At 45.2% G+C, this 17,316-nt stretch overlaps 1 protein-coding gene across 1 annotated transcript in view; it reads left to right on the top strand.

Moving 5' to 3' along the window:
* The window catches only part of LOC148038773 (uncharacterized), a 124,538-nt gene that overhangs the window by 60,565 nt on the left and 46,657 nt on the right, over positions 1–17,316 (top strand). The window contains exons 6-11 of the mRNA XM_087674616.1: positions 2,155–2,373; positions 2,461–2,605; positions 2,898–3,001; positions 3,187–3,390; positions 3,556–3,750; positions 12,297–12,787. Of these exons, the coding sequence (XP_087530742.1) occupies positions 2,155–2,373; positions 2,461–2,605; positions 2,898–3,001; positions 3,187–3,390; positions 3,556–3,750; positions 12,297–12,787 (1,358 nt within the window). The remainder of the gene's footprint in view (positions 1–2,154; positions 2,374–2,460; positions 2,606–2,897; positions 3,002–3,186; positions 3,391–3,555; positions 3,751–12,296; positions 12,788–17,316) is intronic.

Here is a 17,316-nt window from a genome sequence, read left to right as displayed (position 1 = left end):
ATCAGGGTCTACAATGCTGAAAACACAGGCTAACTGAACCTGGCAAGGATGTAGATCAGCTGGGCAGCATGATGAAACAGCAAACGCAGCAGTCTAGGTTAGTCTGGAGCAGTTTGGAAGTTGTCACCTATAGCAGAGGATAGGCTGAAGATGACGTTGTTAGAATGGGGATGGCAACTCTCAGCTGGAGGAACAGCTCTTGAGCTCTGTCCTGTCACATTGCAGTGCTGCCCCCTGCCCTAACTGTTCATGCCCGGCCCCCTTATCGCACCAGCCTGTCTGCTCGCCCCCCGTGCCCCACCCCACCCCGGGCGCGCTGCCTCTGCCCTGCGATCTTGGCTCTGTCTGTCAGATGTACCACCCCCTGTGCGGTACCCATTGTAACCCGACCATTCGCAGCGTCCAACACCTCCCCCACCGCCAAAACAGCAGCCCCCCCTTCCCCTCCCCCCTCCCAAAACCCACCCTCCAGTTGGTCTCTCCATCCACAGCAACTTTCCCCCCTCAGGCAACATCGCAACGTAATTGGTAGCTTTTCAGAAGGGACGGGCAATGGAAACCTCTGGTCAGGACTCTCGCGGACTTAGCGAGTGCCCCTCAGTCAAACACCTTGCGCGTCGTCCTCTCTGAGGAGTAGCTCTTAGCCGTCTGGGCTAAAGAGCTGGAGCTAAAGGAAACAACGATTTATGGTCAGGCTGTAAGACATTCCCCAGCTAGGGCCCACAGCTTCTGGGACTGACTTCACTCCATGCTGCGCATCGACAGAGTGCAGATTGTGGAGGCGGTTCTAATGGGCCAAGGGATCTTTATGGTTCGGCTTAGATCGACAGATGTAACTCATGAGTTACTTGCCAGCTCACCCTATGCGTCTACGAAGGGGGTTATATACATGGTCCCTTGGTATAGTGGCTTCATTGTGGAGGCGTTTGCACTCCACAACAGGTTTCTTCGGCACCCGGTCACCCTTCTCTTTCCCGGCCTAGCGATAGAGTATCGCCAGTTGGTGGAAGACTTTGGACGGCTCTTCGGCACGGTCCTTCCTGCGTCTTTCACGGACGCAATGACAGCTGTAGGAGTCCCAAAGGTACGGGTGGCAGTGAAAGAGGTCAAGAATATCCCACAGTTCCTAGAGATTGAGGCAGGCGGACACTCCTTTAGGCAGCAGGTCATTGTGATTGGGCAGCCAGGGCAGTGCCTGTGCTGCCATGACTTTAGGTAGTAGAGTGCATGCGCTTCAGTGCTAGGGCGGCTTCGCTGACAAGCCCACAGGTGGATGCGGACGGTTTCACACGAGTATAGAGACGACAGAGAGGGAGACGGCATGGGGGGGCGCAGGGAGCTCCTCAGACACAGCCACGGCAGGGTGCCGGAGAGCAAGCGTCCCCCCACCCCCCGGCAGAGCACCACGCGACCCCCCCTCCTCACCCTGTGCGATAGGTCAACAGATCTTCACATCCACCCCCCCACAGAGGCGTCTCAGGCCGCCTCACTCGTGGGCCCACAACCCCCATCCCCCTTGCCTCTCCTCGCCCCGATCCCCACCCAGTACAAGTGACCCCTCCCCCAGCCATCCCCGCCCCTCCCATAGGAGATGAGGAGCCCCAGACGCCAATATCCTCCACCCATTGGCTATCGATCTACAGGAGGGAGGAGGTGATGAGACAGATTGAGCAAATTTGGACCAAGGAGTGGGGCAGGAGGGACTGGATCGCAGAGGAGGTTACAGAGATCCTAGCCGAGTTGAGCAGTATCTGCTAAGAGGCAGCCATATAGGCCAGGCAGCAGAGTTGGGAGGAGGAGAGAGAACTTCGGTGGGACCTTGCACAGCCACACAAAGATTGCTACAGGAGGCACCAGGAGATCCCACCCTCCAGGCATAGGAGGTGCGCACGTGAGCTGCCATTTCTGGCCTTGAGGACAGGCCAGAAATCTGATGTATAAGAGAATCTCAGCATACTGAGCAGTGAGTACATAAGGCATTTAAAAGGAAGTGTCTACGAACACCTTGTCACAGGTAGCTACAAAATTCATTGGACCAAACAATGACACTCATCACTAGGAGCTACTAGTAGTATGCATTCACAACCTCACTCATTTTCAGTCCTTTTGTTTTTAGCATAAATTGTTATTCTGAATCTTGAATTTTTAATGAAGGCATGGATGGCTCGGGTTGTAGTGCGGTTCCGGCGAGCTGCCGTAATTTCCACTGATGCTCGAGTGCAACTTGTGGGGGAAGTGCTGGCAGGTATTCGACTAGTGAAATACAATGGTTGGACACATGCCTTTTTGAGAAGGATTGCAGCTGTAAGGAAAAAAGAAATGGAAAAAATACAGTTTTCATCATATTTACGAGCTTCCACATCCAGCATGAAGGTTTGATGCAAAATATATGTTTGTGTGTGCATATGTTGGAAAACCAGCTTTATCTGGGAGCTCATTCATTTCCTTTTTTCTGTTCAGGATGCAATTACACCATTGTCTTCGCTAGTGACCTTTGGGACCTATGTAGCAATACACAGTGGGGATTTTATGCATCCCAGTAAAGCATTCACACTTCTGGCATTATTCGGTATCCTTGTACGGGTCTTTTCAATAGCCTCATTAGGTATGACGAATTTCTAGAGTGCCACTCTTCAAATCTATTAAATGGCTTTCAAGCTTGTGCTGTGCAACACTATTTCGTTTTTCACATTTTTTTGTAGTGCCCTTTTTCATTGTGATGCATGTGTGAGGAGGCGTGAAGCTGTTAGCTAATACCTTTCAGTGTTTATATTGTTTCTGCATTTGTGGCGGTTGAAGCAACTGCCACAATTGTATGCACCCCTGTAGGACGTTACTCCCCATGGAAGGTCTTTGCAAAATCCCCTCGTTATTCATTCTCAGCTTTTTCCATTCAGGTGTTCAATCAGTTGGAGAAGGATTTGTTGCAGCAAAGCGTCTTGAGAGGCTTCTGGACATGCCAACCGGAAGCATTGACTCTAATTTGGGAAATCTTGTGAAGGTGCTTTTTTTCATGCCTAAGATTTGGATGACCTGCCAGGTTGCAATGTGTGTAATAGTTGCTGAAAGCAGGAATAAGAAGCCTTCAGTGTCTAGAGAACAACAAAACCAATCTCTCTCTATTATTCATGCAGTGGTTGTGATACAACTGATTGATGAGGCTCAGTTCAATTGAATATATTGCAGATTTCCAGTAAGGATGCTGAAGATGATATAGTTATATCAGATTGCTCATTTGTGTGGGAATCTACAGGTTTGATGTCTGAATCCACTCCAGTTGTCCTGAAGGACATAAATCTAACGATTAAAAGGGGGGAGACAGTAGCTATAGTTGGTCCAGTAGGCAGTGGCAAGAGTTCCCTCCTTTATGGCATTCTTGGAGAGATGATGGTGAGTGAGAGTTTTTAGTTTGTTGTCACAAGTTCCATGCAAGTGTACACATGATCCTTGAGTCGTTTGAATCCACCTTGAATTTGTTTGGAGCTTCTATTTTTGTGCTTTCCTTTGTAGTCATTAAGCGGTATGTACTGATTTTAACTTCTACTTTTCATGCAGTGCATAAGGGGCGTTTACTTCACTCGACAAAATGTTGCATATGTGCCACAGAAACCATGGATATTGAATGGCACTGTTCGTGAAAATATTGTATTTTCACATGATTATTGTGTCAACCTGTACAACAATGTGATCTCTGATTGTGCATTGGAGTTTGATATCACACAGTTACCAGCTGCTCATGACACTGAAATCGTGAGATCCTTTGCTCATACTCCTCTTTGGTTGTGATCCTTTTTCTCATGGACCAAGAAATTTGTAATGAAGGGAATGTAAGTTCAAGAAAAGGCTGAATCTCGCCTGGTACTAGTGCTCCAGAAATGAGCGTTGTTTTAGGAATCCAAGCAAGTACTGATTCCATATAATCAATGGATATTTGGCATTTCTTTCTTGTGCTCTGCTTCCATATCTTGTGATCTCTTGCTCTTAGAGGCAACATGATGTCCTTCCTAATTTCAGGTCATTACTGATGCAATCCCCAGAAGCATTACTTTCCTCAAGGAACACTTCCTTAGATCCAGCACAGTTGACATTGGACAAAAACTCATTGCCTTTTTGAACTTATCAAAAGCTTCTAATACCTGTGTCCCCAAATGAACGATTTTTTTCAGGAGTCAAGCAAAGGGGTTGTGATAAATGCAAACATTTTGACTCGGCGTATTTATATAAACATAGGCCAGACAATATTCCACAAATAAAGAGCGCATGTATTGCAGCTTGTGCCTCGATCATTTCTTGAACACCACATCCAAGTAAAAGCAATGCTCCTCATTCTTGGAGAAGCCATGATGCCATCACAAAAAAGTACCCATATGACTTGAAATCATATCCATATGCAATTGAATACAGCTGGTGCACTTATAAAGCCAAAGACATTACAAGGTACTCATACACTTGAAAAAGGACATTTTTCAAGACAAAAGGCAGTGCAAGGTAGTTGAATAGGTCAAAGCAGAACTTGGAAGTTGTCTTATGAGCATCCTCAAGTACTCCGTCACACATGTATCTAATGATACTTACTTTTTAAGTCAGTATGGCTAAAAATGCTTGCATGATATGACTTATTTATGATATCAACATGTGTGGAATCAGAATTATTATTGATGGTTACCAGATTAAGAGCTCTATAATATGCATACCTGTTGCAATTGCAATCTCTCTTTTCCATTTTAAAAAGAAACACGATCCTAGAGAATTATTGTGTCCCACATGCAAAACCCTAATTTGGGTGCCCCAAACTTTCTATATATGGACATGTAGCCCACCACTCCTCCTCAGTCTCGTTTTTGCATGTTTCAGGAGACGTATCTCTGCTGTTCACACCCTGTTCATGGAGTATAGCATGGTCAGAGCCTTCCATCGCAGTCTGCATCTATTTGTTGCTTGATTCCAGCCTCTCCCACCTATCACCTACCTCTTGGAGCTGTCGCCATCATCAAGGAACTTGCATTTGCTATTGTTAGGGCCTTCACTCCTCAGTGTTGCCATCATCTACATCCAGTCACCTTCAGTAGGAGCTATCACCACATCATCGTGCTTGCGTTTATTGTTAATCTCTTTTCTCTATTTGCCATCATCAACATCTGCACTGTCGCCATCAGTTTTCACTTGTCGCCCATCAACAATCAGCTTGCATTTGCCTGTTTTGCACGGTGGCCAGGTTTTCTCTCTCCTTTGCAATTTGTGTTTGCCACACATTCTCTCTCCTACTGCCTGCCTGCATAAGATCCATCCTATTTGGCTGCATTTGTTATTGTTTGACACATGGAGGCTACCTTGCTGCGTTTCATAGAGCCCTAGTTCCTATCCCATAGAGCCCTAGTGGGATGGGAGTGGAGTGGGATAGCAGGAAGCTAGAAAATGGCCATTCCATGTTACTATGATTGGAGCATTGCCTGTCTCTTCCTAGCCCTAGTGATCCAACAAGTCCTTGGTGTGGCTTTTTGTATTTACTCTTGATGGTTAAATTTTTATATAGCACAACTACACTACCTATTCGGAATTTCTTATGACCCATTATGGACAACAAATGGGGTGATTCTCTGATCAAAGTGGCTTGGCAAACTACATATTGGAGGGTAAGGATTTGACATCATTGATGCTCTTGGTGAGGGAGGAGACTGAGTTGGTGGACTAGGAGTATGTGGATTACATGGTCCTTTATGTCGAGGATGATGAGGTGGTGTTGGAGAGAGTGAGATTGGCATTGGAGGTGTTCTATATAGCCACAAGTGTGAAAAGCGAGGGGCAAATAGTTCGATATCTTGGATTCCATGTGGAACTTGACATTACTACATCCTAGTAGTTCATTCTAGTACTTGATTCTATTTGGTACAAGTTGACCTCTTGGAGCATGGTCCACCTCTCTTTGGCGGGTAGGGTCCCCAACGGTTAGTGAGGTTCACTTGGAGATAGCTTGGTACATGCTTCTTGTTGGTGTTTTTCCTCAACATGTGTGTTTGAGCTACATTGCCTAGTATGGAGCTTTCTCTAGGCTGGTTGTGATGGATCTAGGGACTCCCATGCCAAGTTGGCTTGGGCAACTATCATCCATCACCACTCCAAGGAGGGATTGGGGATCATTGATCCAAAGTATCAAAGTGTGGCCCTGTTGGGCAAGCTAGTGATACGAGGGTTCACACCAAGTGGATAGGCGTGGAAAGTCCCTTTCCACACCGAGAGTTTTGAAGAGTGCAGACTTTGGCTTGGTGGGGAGTGGAGATCATCTTTGAGGTGGATCTCCACCATTGCACAAATCATGCCACCCAGATCCTCTTTCCTTCACAATTTACTTCGGGTTTGGTAGGGCTTGGATAAGACCCTCATATAGATGCCCCTAGTTTGTCAAGAGGACTTTGATCACTAGCCTATGGCCTAGAAACCCTTGTTTCAAGACCGTGACAATCTTCAGATTGGAGAGTGCCCTCACATCCATTGGGCTAATTGAGAGACTGCCCATGCTTGCATTGTTAATATGTGGTGAAACATTTATAGGTTGGTGGATTGGGAGGTTCTATAGTTGATAGTTGGCTACCATAGGGGAGTTGAGGCTAGGAGGGGGGAGATTGATGTAGTGATCCCACGAGAGTGGTTGGATTCTCTTGTAAAAGAGCCTATGCAGCCTAGAGAGGTATAGGTGGCTAGGTTCTTGCTGATGGGTGTTCCCTTGCAGGTGGTAAGGTAGCGTGAGTTGTGCCCTTCACGAGGTCCTCTTAATTGTTCGAGCCGGTGGTTGGTTAGTCATTGACCGAAGGCAGCAAGACGAGAAGTTGATAGCCATCCCTTGGAGGAGGATCCATGTTTTTGGGCTCGAGGGGAAGACCTGACTAGTGAACCCTTATGTATCCTGGCCTAAGTTTTGGGAGTGGAACCTCTGGATATGGAAGTACTGGCCTCTAGATGAGCTAGAGTGAGAGTCTAGAGAGTGGCTATGGCTGGTCAAAGAAGCCACAAAGCTTCTTGGCCTATAGAACTAGGATTGGAAAACATGTATTAATGTAGGACGACATGGAGTGACTGCCCTCACACAATAGGCATTGGGTGGAACATAGCATCAGGGTTGCCTTCCAATGGACTTTCTAGTGATGCTTATGGAATAGCTGGAGGCCATGAAGGGTGACATACTTCGTGTGGCTTCTTGCACATAGAGGTTTAGCTATTGGGAGCTAGTTGTCCAAGATGCAATAGGATGGAGTTTGTAAGCATTGGCCATAGTAATGTTTGGAGACTTTAATGCATTGGCTTTGGTCATGCGAGGCAGCACAGTCGGTGTGGAGAGGAGCTTGCCATATTCTCCCCTGGGTGATGACTAGCCTAGGGGGCATATCTTAGGGGATTTCTATTGTCAAGCAGTTAGCCAAGGCTGCTAGCTATTATACAAGGCTAAGATGCATCATGTGATCTTCATTGAGGCAGCACAGTTGGTGTGGAGAGGAGCTTGCCATATTCGCCCTTGGGTGATGACTAGCCTAGGGGGGCATATTCTAGGGGATTTCTATTGTCAAGCAGTTAGCCAAGGCTGCTAGCTATTATACAAGGCTAAGATGCATCATGTGATCTTCATTGAGGCAAGTTCCTATGCTACGGTTGGCTTAGATGCATTGCCTAGCCTCTAGGTATTGGAGCCCACTGCATCATGCTTTAGAGGCGTGGGAGTTGATTGGGAGCCTCATAGGGTGACACAGTGGAAAGGTGCGTTGTTAGATGATTTTTGGTGGCAAAAGTCTTTGGGTATATTTGACTTTGTTAGAGCTCTATACCTCCACCATCCACTCTCTTTGTGGCTAATGGGACTACGTGCATGGCAATTCCAGGGCATGCAAGGAGCTTTGACATCATTTTTTGCTCACCTCTAGTGGCCACAATCTGTTTTTTTGCAATGCATGCTGGCAACCCTAAGTGGTGGTATACTCCTCCATGGCTTCTTTCCCCCATATCCCCTAGAATATGTTGAGAGACTTGTATATTTGATTGTTTTGTGACTCTACTCTGCTTCACCTCTAGATAGATTGTTGAGCACATGTACTTCATTGTAAATATAATTAACCAATTTTTTTCCAAAAAACCAAAGCATTATATACATGTGAGGTTGCCTCCATAAATTCATAACATGGAAACCTAGGTACATTTGATTGTGCCTCCCATGCATGATTATATGCCATTGTGAAGGTCAAAATAGCATGTTTTGCTGCTAAGCCAATCGGTCTACCTAAGACCTCAAAACTCTTGATATTTTGTATCAATCTTGGTGAACCAATCAAATAATCCATAGTTCTCCTTTCTTATTTTTCCAGCATGTGGAACCGTTTGATCTGATAGTCCATTTAGGAAAGCTAGGTTATGAGCACTCCCTGATTCCAGTAGTTGTGTTCCATACTCTGTCAACTATCTATCTTGGGCTGATCTGAGTAGACCCACCTCATCTAGCGCAAGCTCTTGGAACATCTCATTATTCTCTCATAGAAAGCAAATTGGCTACTTCTTGTGCACGCATTGAAGTCTCTTGCTAGTAAGACATTCTTGATACTCGTGAATCTCATGATGTCCTCATAAAGTGATGCATATGGGGGCCTCTCTCTATTGGTGAATCTAGAGTATGCTGGGGAAGATAATATACTGCAATGTAGATATCCTTAGGTCTATCTGTATGCACTGTAATCCGGACGTATCTTGCTTCTACATCTTTATGCACCACATGGACCACATTTTTGAGCCCTTCTCTAAATATAATAGCTACACCACTTGTTCCTCTCGCCCCTTCCAAGTCTCTTGGGCTGAGGTTGATTGTACTTTCCCACCTATATCCATGTACATGAGGTAGGCTACTGCCCACACACTGGTTCATGTCTATGTACAAAGCAATGTTGAAGTTCTTGAATGTATCCTAAAAGTACGTCGCATCAAGCCTCAAAGCTTCATTGTAGCTCCAAACCATCATAACCATCATGATATACAACATACTTTCTCCATTTCCTTGCCTCAAGAAAACATGGCATGTTCTCTCTCTTGTTGGCCACTTGGATGGGAGTTAGATCCTTGTCCAAGAATATTTTTTCCCCTTGATTGCTTTTTTGTTTTCTTTTTACCTATATATGCGAATTTCAAGTCTAGAATCTCCCCTCTCTATCCCCATCTTTAGCAATGTGCCATGCATCCCTAATGGGCACCTAAGTTGCCCCCATTTTTTGAACTTAGTGACTTTGCATCATGTGGGGTGGCTTTTTCAGCCCACCTCACAACCCATACTGAGAGTGCATGTATCTCCCTTTTTTGTCTTTTCTTGAAGTGTATCATTTTTCATTTCCACTTTATTCTTTGGCACTCGTCTGTGCTTCTTGACGACTTCTATCCATTGGGCGTTTTCTTTCATTACTTTTTCTACATTTTCTGTTTTTGCTTTCCTCCTCCTACCACTATCCATTGGGCATTTTCTTTCATTACTTTTTCCACATTTTCCATTTTTTCTTTGCTCCTTCTACCACACCTGCCCATGTATGCATGTCCTTTTTCAATCCCTCCATCTCTATTTTGAACTCAGGCGTGGCTAGCAATTTCCCTTGTAATTTGATTTTTTGTTTCTTATGTGCATTTAGCTCTTCTCTTAATTGCAAGAATTCTATCTTGCAAGCATATATGGTATTTTAGATTTCAGTCCTCATTGTTTCCAATTCTGATGGTGCTTTGCATTTCCTTTTTCATAGTTGTGTTCATTTCTTCATGCATCATCTTCATCTCTTCTAGCAATTCAGTAGAGATCTTTTCACGTATGAACTAAAATTGTACCATTTTAGAAGCTTTCACTAGTCCATTCTTGGGCTTTGCAGTTGTAGGTTTTATACGTCATGCTTTTTGATGGAGTACAGAATACTATTTCCATTGCTGGATGTGTTGTCTCATCGTCAGAGGCATTGCCCATGTATGCATCGTCCATAATTGGACTGGTTGCATTCTCTAGGTTCTTAGGCATGTCTTGGCGGCTGGACCCTTTGGTCTTTTGGCAGGAGCTCAGGGAGTGGTGCCTCTCGATTTGGGAAGGAAGGCCACTTGAGGAGTTGGAGTGGGTTCCGGGAGAGTGGCTTTGGCCGGCCATTGCGGTCGCCAAGAAGCCACGGAGGTTCCTAGAGTACACCGCCAAGATTGGCAGACACGTACTGATGCAGGAGGACATGAATTGGGCGCCGTCACGTAGCAGGCACTGGGCGGGGCACAACATCACGGAGCCATTCCGACGGACCTTCTGGCGCCGCCTATGGGATAGCTGGAGGTCAAGGAGGGTATCATACTTTTTATGGCTGGTGGCACATGGAGGCTTAGCGGTGGGAAGCTGGCTTGCCGAGATGTAGAAGGAGGGAGTTTGTAAGTACTACACACGGTAGTCGATGGAAACCCCAAAGCACTACCTTTTGTTGTGTGAGGCGGCACAACTCGTGTGGAGAGGAGTATGTTGCATCTTGCGCCGCATAGCACCCAGCTTTGGATGTATCTCTTGGGGTGCTTTCTACTGGGAAGCGATCAGCCAGGGCCGTCACCTTCTGTATGAGGCCAAGATACAGGACACGATATTCATGATCGAGGCAGGGTCATGCGCAGTGGTGGGTTTAGAGGCTCTACCCATCCGCTAGGTACTGGAGCCCACGGCAGACCGCTCTGAGGTATGGGAAATCATAGGGAGTCTTACTAGTTGGCATATCTGGAAGGCGCGATGTCAGGTGGCTTTCGGCGGAGAGAGACTTTTAGTACAGGCGACCCTAGCGGAGCTCTGGACCCATTTCATGCGCACTTGGGGCAGCCAGGACCTGTTCTTCGTGATGCAGGCAGGCAGCCCCAGATCCCGATACACCCCCCCTCCTTGGCTTCTTGCCCTTATCCCCCCCAGACCGCCTTGAGAGGCTTGTATATATGATGTATCTGTGACTTTCACCAGCTCCAGCTTGGTCTGTTGAGCATGAGCACTTCTTTGTATTCAGGTTTTTTCCTGAAATAATATAATTAGCCACACTTTATTTGCAAAAAAAGAAAAGGTTCTTAGGCATGTCTGCTGCTTTTTTATCGCTATTCACAGATGTTTGCAATATTGAGGTCTACTCTTAGATTCTGGAGTGGTGGCCCAGTCTCTACCTTTCTGTATATAGGTGAATTTTATGTTCAAACAAAATGGTACAGTTTTAGTTCATTTCATGCACCAAAGCCTGTGCAGTAATGTCAGGTCAGTTTTGGAATACTCCATCCATTCACAAGTGCATCACTGTCAGGGATTTTAATTGTCACATGTAGTAGTGTCTGAACTGCAGTTGACTTATCACCATTGGAATGAAAAGAGAGACATTTGGATTACTCAAATAGACGACAGAACAGAAAAGAAATGATTGCACAAATAGACACAGAATGCTCAGAATACTCATAACTCAGATTGCATTGCAAGTCTCTCTCCCAGAATACCTCTCAGAATCAGATACAGGATCAGAGTACACTAAAGAGTGGAAAGATACCAACAGACAACAGAAAAGAAATGATTGCACAAATAGACAGAATGCTTAGAATACTCATGACTCAGATTTCGTTACAAGTCTCCCAGAATCAGATACAGGATCAGAGTACACTAAAGAGTACAACTATTCATCAGCATGCAAGCCGGAAAGATACCAACAGAGAACTGTGTGGGATCCAAGGTTCAAAAAGACAGAAAGCAGATGGACTGTTTGCTTGGACACTTTTTGAGTCTTCAGCACAGTCCAGCAGCTAACATTGCTCCCCCATCCTCTTAGACAGCCGTCAGAGGCCTTGTACTGATTTGATGTAGCTCAAACTTTGTTATGATCCACTTTTTCGGGCCAATTGATCTTGCTCATTGGATTTCATGCCCTTTATTTAGGTACTGTAACCATAACATAATTTGTTAAGCTAAATTCATATAACTATATTACCTTCTACACATGTGCTTTGTCTATAATTGTGCAAGGTCTTCAACAATTTGTTTCTTGATTATCAGAATTGGAACCGTTGCACTTAGTTTTTAGCAAAATAGTGCGTCACAATGGCCTGGTGCCTTGGGTATCTTTATGCTTTGTGTGCCAGCCAAGTGGCCTTTCATAAACTGATCATTCTGTTATAATATAATCACCTCAGTAAAGAAAGAAAAAAGAGAGTGTGTCTCTGAAGGCAAGCCTTTCATGCTGCATTTAGTCATTCCAGCCAATATCCTTGTATAAACCAACAGTTGTAAATTTTTTTTACATGTTCAGGGTGAAAGAGGTGTTAACTTGAGTGGAGGCCAAAAAGCACGTATCAGCCTTGCTCGTGCATGCTACAGCTCAGCTCCAATTGTTCTCCTGGATGACCCATTAGCTGCGGTTGATGCCCAAACAGCAAAGCATCTCATTAAACATGTTGTGCATGGAGTTTTCAAAAATCGGACAGTAGTTTTGGTGACTCATAATAAAATGGCCATTGACCTATGTGATCATGTCTACTGCATTGAGAAAGGAAGGCTGCAGGAGGTGCACAGAGATGATCTCTGTGAATTTGCAAACTTGATTGTAAAGAATCCAGTTCATAACAACCAAGGAGAAGATGATATCCTGAAATTAGAACCTAAAGCCACTAATGAAACTGTTGGCAGGGAATTGCAGGAAAACACATGGATCCAAAAAGGAAAAATCACCATTGATGAGGAACGCACTGTAGGGGAGGTGACCAGGTTAACTTACAAAGCTTATGCAAAAGCTGGAGGCGGGTAAATCTCTCTCTCTCTCTCTCGCTCTCTCTCTCTCTCTCTCTCCAATAGATTATTGTAATAATTACGAAAAAAGGTACAAGATCACAAGATTACAAGATGCAGGGTGGCTCTAGGCCATCATGCATACACTGGATACAACAGAATCAGCACATACAAAAGGACAAGAGTGCAAGAGACATGCCAGAGCTAGACGCCTGCTTCACAAAGGATCAAGAGTTTTGATGATATTTTGTTTTGTGGGCTTGTGCCTTTGCTACCGATGTCTCCAAGACACCATCTTCAAAGAAGTCTACCAATATTGCATCTCTTTTTTTTCGTGAATAAGTATATATTAATGTATGGAAATATTTACATCAGGCCTTCAGGCCAACCAAACAGGAAGAAAACAACTATAATGAAGCCATCAGGCTATCTGAACAACCTTCTACATGAGTAACACAAAGAGATTACACAGAAAGGACAGCAGGAGTAGAGCGAACAATAGCCAGCCAGGAAGCAGCAATGTCAGGAAGAGCCAGATCAGCTGATAACATAGAAGAGATCTGCCATAGCACTAAATCACAAACACGGGCCACATGACCATGGATGCCCGATACCAAATCAAAAATAAAGTCATTCCGAGTACGCCAAATATGCCACAGGGCTGTCCATCTAAGGAAATGGAAAAGACAAGAATAGTCTGAATGCAAAGAAGACATAGAGGACATGGATAATCCAAGAACGAGCAAGTATCCGGTGTTGAGTCACCGAAGACCATATGTGAGAAATAAAACTCCAAATCTATCAAGCAACAGGGCAAGAGACAAAGAGATGAAGCAATGTCTCGTCACATGTAGTGCAGAATACTAAATGACTAGCAGAAATCTTTTGGGCACGCAACACATCCCTAGTTGGAAGACCCCCAATGAGCAGCCTTCAGATGAACACTTTACCCTGATACGGAACCTTAGATTTCCGAAGTTGGATAAATCTTTCCTGCCATTTCTTTTTGCTATCCTGAATATGCCATAATTTATTAACCTTCCCAATGACCCAATATTGCATCTCTCTCTTTTTTTTTTCGTAAAAGGTAATTGTATTAATTACGAAAAAAGGTACAAGTTTACATGAGTACAAGATACACGATGGCTCTAAGCCAACCTGTGTAAACTGTCAGTACAAAACCAGGAAAGAGTTACAAAAATCATGGCAAAGACACAGAGGAAATTGCCATATGCCAGGGAAGTTAAGTCTTCCCGAGGGAGCAAGTCTGAGTGCCGAATGAGATATATCTGCCAAAGCAAGAGGCCTTTAAGCCTGGCAATGTGACCCGGAACATCAGAGGCTAAATAAAAAAGAAAGGCGTTCCGAGTGGTCCAATTGTGCCAGCATCCCCAGTATCTAAGAAAGTGGAACAAGATCTTCATATGCAACTGAGCCGGTGTGGGGTATTTTGGGCGTATAAATATCCAATCGAAAGGGCTGAGTGAGAAACCCACCATAGCTTGCCAAACCGCCGACAAAAGCGACCGGATCTTCTTTGCGAGAGGGCAAGAAATAAATCGATGGTGGGCCGATTCCACAGTAGTGGTGCAGAAGAAACAATTGCCGTTAGAGATTCGACGCTTGGAAAGGGCCGAGGCAAGAGGAAGACCACCAATCATTACCCTCCAAAGAAAGACCTTACATTTGAAAGGTGTCTTGTTTAACCAGCCCTCCATCACAGTTGCCTTCCACCATGACTGAGCTTTGCGCAAACCCCATACAGCATTAGCTTTGGTAATCAGCCATTGATGATCTTTAATCAGGAGATGGTACACTTGGTTAGCTGAGGCCTTTTCCAAATTCAACCGACCTGCAAGGACCCAGTCCTGCCAAGGACAATCCACAGCAAGGGCAGGAAAGTTTGCCTGCTCTGGAGCACTAACAAAAGGTGTTCCCACAAATCACGGTAGCCACGAGGAATTCTGAAAAGTCTCCTGGCCGTACGAAACGATATGAAGACATTTCGACTGGCAAGGATGGCATCTGAACTGAAGTCAAACCCAAACGGGCCATACGGTTAAATTTTGGTCTGAGCTCATGTTTGCCGTCCCATGAAAGTAATCTCGAGGCTGCCAACAATTCCAGTTGAAAAGAGTTAGTATGTAAGCGTTCCTCCGCTGGATGCCAACGTGCCTTCTGGAGAACCAATTGCCAGGAGCCAACCAAATGAACAAGCATGGATGAGCAAGGACTCGAGAACCGAGAGTCTGCATTAAGAACATGCCACTAGAAGCTTCGAATTTTTGTATTACCATGCAGAATCCCGCGGTCCTCAAGAAAATAGCGGGCTATAACGGCCCACGGGTGATGCTCCACACACATGGCACGAAAAAGAGACCAATGAAGAGCCAGCATATGAGTTTCGGCATCCAAAATAGCCCCACCACCTAGGCGTTTGGGAGTACATGTATGTGACCACGAAATCTATGAAATACCTGCATGCAGTGAATCCTTCTTCCATAACATGAAACGAATGGGCTGAGTGAGCGCATTCAAAGTAGTAGGAGTCCAAGGTAGCAATGGTAAGAAATAAGTGAGCATTGGCAGTATAATTGTCTGAGCCACTTTGAGGTGAACATGGAAGGGCCAAGCTTGCGACTTCCTATACAGAAACTTAGCTGCTAGTTTCTGTGAAATCCACTGTAGTAATTGTTTTGGCCGAATATCAACATCCAACGGGTACCCAAGATGCCTGACAATGGAACCATGGGGAACCACCTGTCTCTGCCAGCCCAATGACTGTAAATCGGACTCCGTGCAACTGAGAATGGCTGATTTGAAAGCATTGATACGAAGACCAGAAGCATGGTCAAAGAGCTTCCAAACATCTAATGCCTTGCGAATATTGTCCTTGTCCGCTTGCAAAATCATAAAGCTGTCATCAGCCAAAGATTGACTAATGAAGTGCTGACCAAAAGGAAGAGACAATCCGGCCAACTGAGTAGAAGCTGCCATGGAAGCTAACATCGAAAGAAACGGATGAGTCGCCAGGGCAAAGAAGAGAGGACTCAACGGGCAACCCTGTCTCACAGAGCGTGCAAGGACAAAGGGCTCTGTAACACCACCATTTAGCATTACTCGCGAAGAAGCCGTAGCACTAATGGTGTAGATCAAGCGGGACATCTGAGTACCAAAGCCCATAGTAGACATAAGTTCTACAATGAAAGACCAGTCTAAATAGTCAAAAGCCTTTTCTAGATCCAATTGAATCAAGACCACTTCTTGACTAGAGTGCCTTGCATAGTCAATAGCCATCTGCACATTTAAGATATTATGTAGATATTGCGACCCTTAATGAAACCATATTGAAGAGGATGCACAATGGCCGGAAGATGCTTGTGGAGCCGATTCGCCAGCACTTTGGAAAAGATTTTATACGTCGAACCCATCAAAGAAATTGAATATTGCATCTCTCTCTCTTTCGTAGTGGGCAATTTATATTAATTATGAATAAAGTATAGGAAAACAAGATTACAAAGCATAGTGCAGCTCTAGGCTGTCATATATGAACCAAGTATAGGAGTTTCAAGAGACACAAAAGGACAAGTGCACAAGAGGCACCTCGGGACTAAACAAACACATGCTCAAGAATGCAGATGGGATTTGGCTGCATGTGTGTGGGCCTTCATAACCAAAGTCTCGAGTACACCGTCTTCAAAGAAATCTCCTAGCACCACAAAAGGGTTGGGCTTGTGTGGTGCAACTTGTGAAGAGGAGGATCCATCTATAGGCTGGGAAGTAGGTCTGGGATACTTGCAGTCCTATGGAATAATGATACAACCATTTGAATCAAAGGCCAGCTGAGCCGGAGGGTCGTGGGTGCATTATGGTTGTTGTACTCTAGGGGGCGGGGGATCTCTCTCTCTCTCTCTCTCTCTCTTTGTGTGTGTGTGTGTGCACATGATGTCTGACTCTGCACGTGACGTCTAACTGATGTGACGTTTGACCCTGGATGTAACGACTGCTGGATGTGAGAACGTAGCCATTGACTGTGCACGTGACGACTAACTTTAGAGACGCTTGTCTTCCTACACATTGCTATGGGCGCCCAGGGGCAGATGTTACAGTGCTGATGAATGGCGGGGCAGTGGACACCTCTCTGGCGTGAAGCAGACCTGTCATGAGTAGGGACATGTCTTTGTGCAGAGAAGCAGTCTCTATCTTGCAAAGTCACGTCTTTGCATAGGGAGACTCTAGCTGCCTTGGAAGTCGTTGTGTATTGGGTGCTGTCTAAGAAGGGTCTGTAGTGTCAATGCAAGCACACTGAGTGGTTGTCCTAAACTGCAAGATGGCAGAGACTATTGACAAAGAAGCCAGCGGACATGAGACTGAACTTGATACACAACCAATCGGGCCAACCATAGGAGGGACTGCATCAAAAGGGCGGTACAAGACCCTCACTAAGGACGAAAAGTTCTACTATAGACAAAACAGAAGGAGAGCTCGTGAAAATGCTACTCCCACAAGTGCCAAGCAATGGACAAAGATGCAAAGGCTAACTG

Source organism: Lygodium microphyllum, chromosome 3 (assembly GCF_053477565.2).
Source record: "Lygodium microphyllum isolate KBCC chromosome 3, Lygodium_microphyllum_v1.1.10, whole genome shotgun sequence".
Classification (NCBI taxonomy): domain Eukaryota; kingdom Viridiplantae; phylum Streptophyta; class Polypodiopsida; order Schizaeales; family Lygodiaceae; genus Lygodium; species Lygodium microphyllum.
The sequence above is the reverse complement of the archived record's forward strand: the minus strand, read 5'-3'. Positions and strand labels throughout refer to the sequence as shown.